The sequence below is a fragment of the Anopheles ziemanni genome, chromosome 3 (genome assembly GCF_943734765.1).
Source record: "Anopheles ziemanni chromosome 3, idAnoZiCoDA_A2_x.2, whole genome shotgun sequence".
NCBI lineage: Eukaryota > Metazoa > Arthropoda > Insecta > Diptera > Culicidae > Anopheles > Anopheles ziemanni.
In genome coordinates, this window is record NC_080706.1 from 55,924,376 (window position 1) to 55,936,978 (window position 12,603).

At 45.1% G+C, this 12,603-nt stretch overlaps 2 protein-coding genes across 10 annotated transcripts; both read right to left on the reverse strand.

Moving 5' to 3' along the window:
* Positions 1-2,236: 2,236 nt before the first annotated feature.
* On the reverse strand, positions 2,237-5,652 carry LOC131289426 (heat shock protein 70 B2). Of its 5 annotated transcripts, none has more exons than XM_058318682.1 (2): positions 5,636-5,652; positions 2,237-4,199 (listed from the first exon to the last, which is right to left on the reverse strand). In XM_058318682.1, exon 2 carries the CDS (start codon positions 4,190-4,192, stop codon positions 2,273-2,275), a length of 1,920 nt encoding a protein of 639 aa, XP_058174665.1. In that variant the 5' UTR covers positions 4,193-4,199; positions 5,636-5,652; the 3' UTR covers positions 2,237-2,272. The 5 variants fall into 5 exon arrangements, with proteins under 5 accessions (XP_058174665.1, XP_058174663.1, XP_058174664.1 ...); XM_058318680.1 differs by lacking the exon at positions 5,636-5,652 and having other exon boundaries at positions 2,237-3,985; positions 4,025-4,192; XM_058318681.1 differs by lacking the exon at positions 5,636-5,652 and having other exon boundaries at positions 2,273-2,316; positions 2,359-4,192.
* Positions 5,653-9,695: 4,043 nt separating this feature from the next.
* Positions 9,696-11,666, reverse strand: LOC131289484 (heat shock protein 70 B2-like). Of its 5 annotated transcripts, none has more exons than XM_058318755.1 (2): positions 11,484-11,651; positions 9,696-11,444 (listed from the first exon to the last, which is right to left on the reverse strand). In XM_058318755.1, the coding sequence occupies exons 1-2, from the start codon at positions 11,649-11,651 to the stop codon at positions 9,732-9,734; spliced, it is 1,881 nt and encodes a 626-aa protein (XP_058174738.1). In that variant the 3' UTR covers positions 9,696-9,731. The 5 variants fall into 5 exon arrangements, with proteins under 5 accessions (XP_058174738.1, XP_058174741.1, XP_058174739.1 ...); XM_058318756.1 differs by having other exon boundaries at positions 9,732-9,775; positions 9,818-11,651; XM_058318754.1 differs by having other exon boundaries at positions 9,732-9,778; positions 9,818-11,651.
* Positions 11,667-12,603: the final 937 nt, after the last annotated feature.

Below are 12,603 nucleotides of genomic sequence, written 5' to 3' on the forward strand. Positions count from 1 at the left end.
ATGCCATGCTACTACTGTTGGTGCAATTTGTTCCCTTTTATCTTTCTTTTTGTTTCTTTTTTTTCTCAGAAGACCACTTCTGACACCATGTTTTAAGTCTTGTTGACGAGCTTTATTATCAACCGTTCGGTATGACACCTGGAGTGGAACTGATGAGTGACGCTGTCTTTTCCCTAGCTGCTACCTAATTGCACTAGTATTAGTGACAACTTATTCTTACAGACTCACAGCGTATGCGTTGTTGCAGCAATACACTGTGCCAATCGGTAAGTGGGACGGTCAAAAAAAGAACACTTGTCTGACTTTGCGATCAATTTTAGGGTACTTAGAATTGATAACAATGAATTTCGCTTATCACATCTTCTTTGTCTATCTTTCTACGAAGCATGTGCAAAAAGAGAGAGTAAAAATCGGTCACCAAGCGGCGCAATGATCGAAAAAGTGCAAAAAATCATAATTTTGCCAGCCAAACGTAAAGTTGGACACTTGCTTTTCAGGTTTAATACGTGGTTTGTTGAACTATTTCCAGAAGTTTTTGGTATTTAATGTTATTTCTGTTATAGTCTATGACTGTTTGTTGATGCTTGACAACAGTTTTTTCTAACTTTATTGGACATTTCTGCTTAAATTTCTTCCTATTGCTGTTTTGTTACCAATTTATACTATACAGTGTTTGTAACATAGGATACTGTACAATTTTACTCAAATTGGCTATTGGATTTCATACTAAAGACTCAGAACGATTCTTCTGAACTTTGAGGCTGATTTAGAGTAGTAACTTTTGTGTTATTCGTAGCTTATAGTGAGTATAGTTAACCTGGCGGAACTCTTAATCTTGGAATAGTCAAACTATATCAACAACATCTGTCATAATTTTCTTCATCATATGAACGTTGTGATGGGCACTTATCGTACTTTAATTAAAAACAAGTTTTTCAGTTCATTCTGATCACATAAACACCTACAACATTAACAAATGACCTCCAAGGAATAGAAGTTAAAACAACATTTTTTTTAAAACTCGTCAGCTCCGTTTTACGTTCTAAAACTGCCTGCCTTTCTAACCAAAAGTGTATATGTTTGCTTCATATGTAAGTCATACTTACTGTGACGACAATTACCACATTAAATGAATGCATTTGAACGAGATAGGGAGAGTACCTTTCAACATAATCTAAAATCATCGTCTATATAAGGTTTTGAAAAGTAAAGGCGTTGTTTGCGGTTTCTGCGGGTATGTTCTGGAAATAGTTTGGAACTTTCTAAATGCTTTCATTGTTTTATTAAATTCTTAGACATCTATAATTGAGGAAAAGTCTTCAATTCAGTTGGTTTTTTGATGAATCTCACATCATCGTCCTTTAAGTTTATTGTAAGACGACCCATTTCAAGTTATATTTTTGACAATATGGGCTTTTTTATCGATTGTTAGTGTATCGCAAAACAGTAACTTTGGTTAAATTGATAAAACCTGATAACTTTCGGCATTTTTAATCGATTTATATGATAAAAAAGATAATATTTCATTCCTTGCAGTGGTGTAACATATTTCAACCACAAAGTGTAAATAATTTATCAAAACTCATCTTTTTTATACATATAACAATAATTTAGTATATCATAGATCATCAGAAAATGATTTTACGTGCCTAAGCTAGCTTCCATAACACTTCAGCCGCAGACATTCTTAGGAATCCTAAGTGTCCAACTTTACGTTTGGCTGACAAAATTTTGACTTTTTGCACTTTTTCGATCATTGCGCCGCTTGGTGACCGATTTTTACTCTCTCTTTTTGCACATGCTTCGTAGAAAGATAGACAAAGAAGATGTGATAAGCGAAATTCATTGTTATCAATTCTAAGTACCCTAAAATTGATCGCAAAGTCAGACAAGTGTTCTTTTTATGACCGTCCCACTTACCGATTGGCACAGTGTATACTAACATAGTGGATATCACACCAATCACTAAAATGTTAACTCTGTACTAACATTGATTACCAATTTCTTCGCTTTCGGATATTTAGTTTTTATAAGAGACGGTTTACCGATAATCGTAGGCAAGATAAAAAGGTTGTTTTTATCAACAAATTTTATTTTATTCACCATGTTCTTAACAAAGAAAAATGCTACAGTATCACATGCATCAGGAAACATGACAATTACATCTACTTTGGGATTAACGAAAGCCTTTATACACTTAAATACGATTCTTCCTACCACTAAATAATACAGATCTGTACACAGCTATCAGTCAGTGTAATTGCAGTACTTTTTAATCCACCTCCTCAACCGTGGGTCCAGAGCGTCCACCGAAGCCTCCTGCCTGTTGGCCACAACTGCTCGGTGCCGGCCCAGCACCCGACTGTTGGTGTAGCTTCGTCATGATAGGACTGCAGGCGCGCGTCAACTCCTGCATCTTGTGCTCGAACTCCTCCTTCTCGGCCATGGTGTTGCCGTCGATCCAACGCAGCGTCTCGTCGCACCGGTCCTGCACGGTTTTGCGGTCGCTTTCGCTTAGCTTCGATCCGGCCGATTCCAGCGATTGTTTCAGATTGAAGCAGTACGCCTCAAGCTGGTTGCGGGCAGCGACACGCTCTCGTTGCTTTTCGTCCTCCTCGCGGAACTTCTCCGCCTCGGCCAGCATGCGATCGATGTCGGCCTGCGACAGTCGACCCTTGTCGTTCTTGATCGTGATCGTTTTCTCCTTGCCGGTGCTCTTTTCCTTCGCCGACACGTTCAGGATGCCGTTGGCGTCCAAGTCAAAAGTCACTTCAATCTGCGGTACTCCACGTGGCGCTGGTGGAATGCCGGACAGATCGAACTGACCCAGCAGGTTGTTGTCCTTCGTCATCGCTCGTTCGCCCTCGAACACCTGGATCGACACTCCCGGCTGATTGTCCGCGTAGGTGGAGAAGGTCTGCGTCTGCTTGCAGGGAATGCGTGAGTTGCGTTCGATCAACTTCGTCATAACGCCTCCGGCCGTTTCGATTCCCAGCGACAGCGGAGCCACATCCACCAACAGCACATCCTGGATCTTCTCATCCTTGTCCCCACTCAGAATGGCCGCCTGCACCGCTGCACCATAAGCCACCGCCTCGTCGGGATTGATGGACAGGTTCAACGACTTGCCACAGAAGAAGTTCTGCAACAACGATTGCACCTTCGGGATGCGGGTCGAACCACCGACCAGGACGATATCGTGGATGGAGCTCTTGTCCATCTTGGCGTCCGAAAGGGCTTTCTCCACCGGTTGCAAAGTTGAACGGAACAGATCCGAGCACAGTTCCTCGAAGCGCGCACGGCTGATCTTGGTGTAATAGTCGATTCCATCCATCAGGGCGTCAATCTCAATCGTGGCCTCCGTGCTGGAAGACAGGGTGCGCTTGGCTCGCTCGCAGGCCGTTCTCAGGCGACGAAGGGCCCTGGCGTTCCTCGATAGGTCCTTCTTGTGCTTCCGCTTGAACTCTTCGACGAAGTGGGCCACCATCCGGTTGTCGAAGTCTTCGCCGCCCAGATGAGTATCTCCAGCAGTGGCGCGCACCTCGAACAGCGATCCCTCGTCAATGGTCAGGATGGACACGTCGAACGTTCCTCCGCCCAGGTCGAAGATTAACACGTTGCGCTCTCCCTTAAGATTCTTGTCCAAACCGTACGCCAAGGCGGCGGCCGTCGGTTCGTTGATGATTCGCATCACATTCAGACCTGCGATGGCTCCGGCGTCCTTCGTGGCCTGGCGTTGACTGTCGTTAAAGTACGCTGGAACAGTGATGACCGCGTTCTTCACCGACTGGCCCAGGTATGCTTCGGCCGTTTCCTTCATCTTGGTAAGCACCATCGAGCTGATCTCTTCCGGGGCGAATGTCTTACGTTCGCCTTTGAACTCCACCTGAATCTTTGGTTTGCCGCAATCGTTGACCACCGTGAACGGCCAGTGCTTCAGATCGGCCTGAATCTTGGGGTCGTCATACTTGCGTCCAATCAATCGCTTAGCGTCGAACACTGTGTTTGTGGGGTTCATGGCCACCTGGTTCTTGGCCGCGTCGCCGATGAGCCGCTCTGTGTCCGAGAAGGCAACATAGCTCGGGGTCGTACGGTTGCCCTGGTCGTTGGCGATGATTTCTACCTTTCCATGCTGGAACACACCGACGCACGAGTACGTGGTGCCCAGGTCAATTCCGATTGCAGAAGGCATTTTGTTACTACTGGTTACTGCACACACAATTTTTTAACGAATTTCACTAAAATACTTTTCTTTACGGTGAGTTGTTCAGATTTACTTTGCTTGAACTAACTTTCTGTTATTTTCACTTTTCAAAATTCTTCGTCGTTTGCGAAAGTCAAATATCTCGCACTTGGCTTAGATCGGTTCACTTGCTCTCTCTTGCTTTGTTGAATATCTTCTGATGAGGACTGCTCGATTCCTCACTATTTATACGCATAGCCCGAAGTTCGAGATGCGATGAGAAACATCCAGAAGCTGCTCGAGTTTCTCACGATTGTTCTCGCAGTATTCCGTCAAGGGTGTATGTATGTGCTATGGAAACAATGTGCCTCGACTGAGTCTCGAGCACTCGAGCAGTTGACGTCAGCTTGAGCTAACGAATGTGCTAGAAAGCAAAAGAAGAAAGGGGTACTCTCTTCTATGCCTATTTATGAATACATGAGTAGACGTTTATGTTGATACATCGTTTTTCATAATCGGGAAATTTTTCAAGAAAACAAAACGGCTCGTAACCAATTTTTCTAAGAATGACTAAATTATGTATACTCTACATGTGGTATGCGATTTTTCCTACCGTTTATGCTTTTCAATTTTCTAGATTTTTCAAAAATGAAAACCCATAGTTTGTTTTCTATATTCAATAGATTGCAAAATGTAATGCAAACATTATATTATGTTATCCCTTATTGTGCGTGGATATACAGGCAGTCCTCTCGTACAGAGGTGGGGGTCCGGTCTCGGTGGGGATTCGAAGCCACACCGTCCAACTGGTGAGGCTCAGCGCTCATGGTGTACAGAATTATTGCAAACATTAACACAACTTTATATAATCGATATCGATAAATACTGAAGGGTTTTTATTCATTGTATATTTTTATTCCACTTTTGCAATACCTAAACTATGGACGAAAGTCTCTTATGATGGTTCCAAGGTGTCTTTGAGTACATGCCAGCAAATACACGATTTTTTGTTGGTCCAACCAAAGATTGTTACACGAATGTTCATGTATGAATAGCATGTGGAATTTATGATAAATCAAAATAAATCGAAATAACAACAAAACACACAACTGAACTATTTCTTAAGCATTATTCTTAGGGCCATTTCTTTTATTCGTAAAAAGCTTCTAAAATTTAAATTTTATGAATTTTAAAAAATTGCCCGCAATTCTACTTACATGTAAACGGAAAGGATTTTTATTGGTTTTATTTTTTTACAACTTAAATAACCTTTGAGCAAATTGTTTAAGCCTAGAAAAATACCACCAAACGGAACGAGTTCTGCGGAAAGATAGAATAATGTATTTGATGGGAAACAACGATGGAAAGTATCGAAATGGGTTATTTTTAGAGTCAACTTGACGCAGAAAATGGTAGGTTCTTTCCAGGGGTTTGACTTTACAAAGAGTACACGTTGTTTCACCGTAGCGTTTATTCACACACAGAGCAAGAATTCCTGGCGCGCTCGCCATTTTATATAATCCGACATATGTCACAATGACAGCTAATGTCCCATGTAGCAAACTGCTAAAATAGAGGTGGTAACATTGTTGTTACCGCAACACTCCTCCTCAACGATTGTTGCCACCGCTCGACGAAAGTCCCATCATCTTACTGAATTTTAGTAGTTTGACTGCACCTAGCGGCTTAGTCAGAATGTCGGCGGCCATCTCCTCAGTGGGGCAGCACTCCAGCTTAAGCACGCCACGGTCACCCAGCTCCCTGACAAAACGTCCACGAGCTTCGATGTGTTTCGAGCGACGACTGGAACGTTCAGATCCTACGAACGCCATACAGCCTTGATTATCCTCCAGAGTCTTGGGTTCAATCTCCTCCTTAAGCATAACTCCATTAGCATATGCTTCCTCGATCAGACGAACCGGAGGGATCCCTTTCGTTGACCGGGTCGACCGTCTATCGGTCTCATTCAGTCCAGGTTCTGCAGCTTCAATTTCTTCATCGGCCATACAGAATTCCTCTCCATTCTCTTCCGCGTTGTTGTCCGGATGAACTTCAGGAATTTCTATTGATGGTGCCTCACGACCAGGATCGTCATCAGCATCTGCACATGTATCAACAGCAACCTCCTTTATTTCCCCCTTTTGCTGTTGTACTTGTGGGACTACTAATGGAATGAGGGGAATGTTGGCTTCAACCTTCTCTTGCGATTTGAACGGAAAATCTTTTTCGTTAAATCGAACATCACGTGCCACGAATACTTTCTTTGACACCTGATTCCATAGACGATATCCACACGGCGCATATCCAAGCATTACGCAACGTTGGCTGGTTGGATCTAATTTGCTCCGTTTCTGTTTCGGTATCCATGAGTAAGCCGCGCATCCAAAAACTCGCAGGTTTTCTACCTTTGGCCTCACACCATGCCACATTTCCGCAGGGGTCTTATTCTTCAGAGCTTCTGTTGGACTTCGATTTAACACGTAAACAGCATTCAGCACCGCTTCACCCCATAGTGATTGTGGTGCTCCAGATTGAATCAATATAGCTCGCATTTTCTCCGTTACTGTTCTGTTAAACCTCTCTGCTACCCCATTTTGTTGTGGTGTGTAGCCTACCGTTGACTCGACTTGAATTCCACGATTCTTGTAATAATTCAACTGTTCGTTGCTGAAGTATTCTCGTCCTAAATCGCAGCGTATTTTCTCGATTTTGGTACCGAATTTTGCTGTTGCCATAGCCTCATATTCCTTAAAGTGGTCGAACAACTGGTTTTTCGACTTCATGAGATATACAACGGCAAAATGGGTGTAGTCATCCACAAAAGAGGCAAAATATTGGAATCCATCATGTGTCGCTGGTGTGATTTTCCCACAGATATCTGTGTGCACCCTTTCCAGTGGTCTTCTAGTGGCCGGTCGTGTACCATTGAATGGTGATCGAATCGCTGTTTCGTGTACTGTTAAAGCAGTATTCCCAGGAACTTCTATGGTAAGAAAATATAGGTTACTTCGCATTACTGCTTCGCCTATAATTTCGCCATCTTTGGTGAGGATTGCTCGATCAGGCTTGAACTTCACATTGACACCAACTTTCAAAAGGCAAGCAAGTGACAGTAAGTTGAAGCTAAGGTGCGGTACGAATAACACTTTGCTGAGCTTTAGTGTTAATCGTCCACCTTTTGTAGTTACCTGTCCTCTTACAATGCCTTCAGTCGCGCTTTTCATGCTTGCAGTGCTTTTAGCGCTACTAATGATAACGGGATTTGGTAGCTTAACAAACGAAGAGAACAATGTTTCATCGTTTATCATGTGTCTACTGGCCCCTGAGTCAAGAACCCAGTCCAATTTGCTGCTGTCTCCATTGTTCCGCGCGCTATAGCTCGCCAAAGCTACCTCCCGATTATCTACCACTGCTGTTTGTGCATGAACGTGTCGCTCTTTTCTCGCTTTGGAACATTCTGCTTTCTTGTGCCCAACCGCACCGCACACAAAGCACTTTCCAGGAAATTTTGGTTTTCCATAAGTTTTCTTCGTTTTTGTCACCAGAACCATACTTTCACTTCCACTCATTGTGTCCGTATTTCTGCCCAAACGCTTTCGCTCCTCCGCTAGCAAACGGGCCTTTATAACGTCCAACCTTATTTGATTATCTTCAAGGTTTTCCATTGCGGTTGTTACCACATCGTAAGAACTTGGTAGCGAAATGAATAGCTGACTTACTTGGTCAAGCTCCGTTACTGTTGCCCCGGCTTCCTTCAATTGCCTAATGAGTTCGTCGAATTTTCTGAAGTGGTCAACCAGCGCCGTTCCATCCTCCATACGCAACAATGCGAGTGTTCTACGGATATAGGTTTGTGACGCAAAACCCTTTTTAGAAAACGTGTTGGCCAGTGTTTCCCACATCGCCCTGGCAGTCTGTTTGTCCCTAACGTACTCCAGGTGGGTATCCGCGATGTACGCTACAATCAACGCCTTTGCTCTGTCGTCTTTTTCCACGAAATCACGTTTTACTTCAGCACTTGCCTTCTCCTCGGGTGGATCAGAGGTTAGAACCTCCTTCACACCATGGGCGGCGAGTTGGGTTTCCACTCGAAACTTCCATGTATCGAACCCTTCTCCTGAGAACTGCACAATACCAGCTTTTCTTGCACTGCTGGCCATTTCCGTGCTTTTTCTCTAACTTGCCGATTCTCACAATGCTTCTTGTTCTAATTTCGTGTTTCCCTGGGCTTACGCAGCACTGGGCCCATAACCTGACGCAGAAAATGGTAGGTTCTTTCCAGGGGTTTGACTTTACAAAGAGTACACGTTGTTTCACCGTAGCGTTTATTCACACACAGAGCAAGAATTCCTGGCGCGCTCGCCATTTTATATAATCCGACATATGTCACAATGACAGCTAATGTCCCATGTAGCAAACTGCTAAAATAGAGGTGGTAACATTGTTGTTACCGCAACACAACTTGTGAGAAAGTCCAAAAGTAATTATAGTTCATTTCCTCAAGTGAAAACTTTAATAACCCAATTGTGGCATCCTGGGTTACGGGTGACAGGGATAGAGGGTAGTCAGTACGGATCGGACTCCGAATAAAGAAGGTCGTGTGTGGCGACCACTGCCCGTTGACTCACAGCGTATGCGTTGTTGCAGCAATATACTAACATAGTGGATATGGTATTGATGATGCAGCAGAGAAGAGATAAAACTGACACGGTGTATAAGAATATATTGTATAAGGTGAAGGAGCTTCACGGAGGCAGAGCTACTATTGTTGACATGACAAGTAATAAGGAGTACGAGCGTAACGTCAAGATGCTGAAGAGGTACATCCGACGATTTGACGAGGACCAAGTGCAGGCTGAGGGTAAGTCATCAGAGTCAGTACACCACAAGGAAATGGAGCCACTTGGACGGACAGGATTGCAGAATTTATCGAAGGCACAAGACGTGGAAGAGGCATACAAAGAGAATCCGAGGCCTGAAGGGCGTAGCGGTAGAAATATAAGGCCACCGAAGCGGTACTTGAACATGTGTGTAGAGAGTAGAGAATTCTGAGAATAAGTAACGCTTTATTTTTGCCAAAGGGAGGATGTGGCATCCTGGGTTACGGGTGACAGGGATAGAGGGTAGTCAGTACGGATCGGACTCTGAATAAAGAAGGTCGTGTGTGGCGACCACTGCCCGTTGACTCACAGCGTATGCGTTGTTGCAGCAATATACTAACATAGGATATCACACCAATCACTAAAATGTTAACTCTGTACTAACATTGATTACCAATTTCTTCGCTTTCGGATATTTAGTTTTTATAAGAGACGGTTTACCGATAATCGTAGGCAAGATAAAAAGGTTGTTTTTATCAACAAATTTTATTTTATTCACCATGTTCTTAACAAAGAAAAATGCTACAGTATCACATGCATCAGGAAACATGACAATTACATCTACTTTGGGATTAACGAAAGCCTTTATACACTTAAATACGATTCTTCCTACCACTAAATAATACAGATCTGTACACAGCTATCAGTCAGTGTAATTGCAGTACTTTTTAATCCACCTCCTCAACCGTGGGTCCAGAGCGTCCACCGAAGCCTCCTGCCTGTTGGCCACAACTGCTCGGTGCCGGCCCAGCACCCGACTGTTGGTGTAGCTTCGTCATGATAGGACTGCAGGCGCGCGTCAACTCCTGCATCTTGTGCTCGAACTCCTCCTTCTCGGCCATGGTGTTGCCGTCGATCCAACGCAGCGTCTCGTCGCACCGGTCCTGCACGGTTTTGCGGTCGCTTTCGCTTAGCTTCGATCCGGCCGATTCCAGCGATTGTTTCAGATTGAAGCAGTACGCCTCAAGCTGGTTGCGGGCAGCGACACGCTCTCGTTGCTTTTCGTCCTCCTCGCGGAACTTCTCCGCCTCGGCCAGCATGCGATCGATGTCGGCCTGCGACAGTCGACCCTTGTCGTTCTTGATCGTGATCGTTTTCTCCTTGCCGGTGCTCTTTTCCTTCGCCGACACGTTCAGGATGCCGTTGGCGTCCAAGTCAAAAGTCACTTCAATCTGCGGTACTCCACGTGGCGCTGGTGGAATGCCGGACAGATCGAACTGACCCAGCAGGTTGTTGTCCTTCGTCATCGCTCGTTCGCCCTCGAACACCTGAATCGACACTCCCGGCTGATTGTCCGCGTAGGTGGAGAAGGTCTGCGTCTGCTTGCAGGGAATGCGTGAGTTGCGTTCGATCAACTTCGTCATAACGCCTCCGGCCGTTTCGATTCCCAGCGACAGCGGAGCCACATCCACCAACAGCACATCCTGGATCTTCTCATCCTTGTCCCCACTCAGAATGGCCGCCTGCACCGCTGCACCATAAGCCACCGCCTCGTCGGGATTGATGGACAGGTTCAACGACTTGCCACAGAAGAAGTTCTGCAACAACGATTGCACCTTCGGGATGCGGGTCGAACCACCGACCAGGACGATATCGTGGATGGACCTCTTGTCCATCTTGGCGTCCGAAAGGGCTTTCTCCACCGGTTGCAAAGTTGAACGGAACAGATCCGAGCACAGTTCCTCGAAGCGCGCACGGCTGATCTTGGTGTAATAGTCGATTCCATCCATCAGGGCGTCAATCTCAATCGTGGCCTCCGTGCTGGAAGAGAGTGTGCGCTTGGCTCGCTCGCAGGCCGTTCTCAGGCGACGAAGGGCCCTGGCGTTCCTCGATAGGTCCTTCTTGTGCTTCCGCTTGAACTCTTCGACGAAGTGGGCCACCATCCGGTTGTCGAAGTCTTCGCCGCCCAGATGAGTATCTCCAGCAGTGGCGCGCACCTCGAACAGCGATCCCTCGTCAATGGTCAGGATGGACACGTCGAACGTTCCTCCGCCCAGGTCGAAGATTAACACGTTGCGCTCTCCCTTCAGATTCTTGTCCAAACCGTACGCCAAGGCGGCGGCCGTCGGTTCGTTGATGATTCGCATCACATTCAGACCTGCGATGGCTCCGGCGTCCTTCGTGGCCTGGCGTTGACTGTCGTTAAAGTACGCTGGAACAGTGATGACCGCGTTCTTCACCGACTGGCCCAGGTATGCTTCGGCCGTTTCCTTCATCTTGGTAAGCACCATCGAGCTGATCTCCTCCGGGGCGAATGTCATACGCTCGCCTTTGAATTCCACCTGAATCTTTGGTTTGCCGCAATCGTTGACCACCGTGAACGGCCAGTGCTTCAGATCGGCCTGAATCTTGGGGTCGTCATACTTGCGTCCAATCAATCGCTTAGCGTCGAACACTGTGTTTGTGGGGTTCATGGCCACCTGGTTCTTGGCCGCGTCGCCGATGAGCCGCTCTGTGTCCGAGAAGGCAACATAGCTCGGGGTCGTACGGTTGCCCTGGTCGTTGGCGATGATTTCTACCTTTCCATGCTGGAACACACCGACGCACGAGTACGTGGTGCCCAGGTCAATTCCGATTGCAGAAGGCATTTTGTTACTACTGGTTACTGCACACACACTTTTTTCACGAATTTCACTAAAATATTTTTCTTTACGGTGAGTTGTTCAGATTTACTTTGCTTGAACTAACTTTCTGTTATTTTCACTTTTCAAAATTCTTCGTCGTTTGCGAAAGTCAAATATCTCGCACTTGGCTTAGATCGGTTCACTTGCTCTCTCTTGCTTTGTTGAATATCTTCTGATGAGGACTGCTCGATTCCTCACTATTTATACGCATAGCCCGAAGTTCGAGATGCGATGAGAAACATCCAGAAGCTGCTCGAGTTTCTCACGATTGTTCTCGCAGTATTCCGTCAAGGGTGTATGTATGTGCTATGGAAACAATGTGCCTCGACTGAGTCTCGAGCACTCGAGCAGTTGACGTTAGCTCGATCTAACGAATGTGCTAGAAAGCAAAAGAAGAAAGGGGTACTCTCTTCTATGCCTATTTATGAATACATGAGTCGACGTTTATGTTGATACATCGTTTTTCATAATCGGGAAAATTTTCAAGAAAACAAAACGGCTCGTAACCAATTTTTCTAAGAATGACTAAATTATGTATACTCTACATGTGGTATGCGATTTTTCCTACCGTTTTATGCTTTTCAATTTTCTAGATTTTTCAAAACTGAAAACCCATAGTTTGTTTTCTATATTCAATAGATTGCAAAATGTAATGCAAACATTATATTATGTTATCCCTTATTGTGCGTGGATATACAGGCAGTCCTCTCGTACAGAGGTGGGGGTCCGGTCTCGGTGGGGATTCGAAGCCACACCGTCCAACTGGTGAGCCTCAGCGCTCATGGTGTACAGAATTATTGCAAATATTAACACAACTTTATATAATCGATATCGATAAATACTGAAGGGTTTTTATTCATTGTATATTTTTATTCCACTTTTGCAATACCTAAACTATGAACGAAAGTCTCTTATG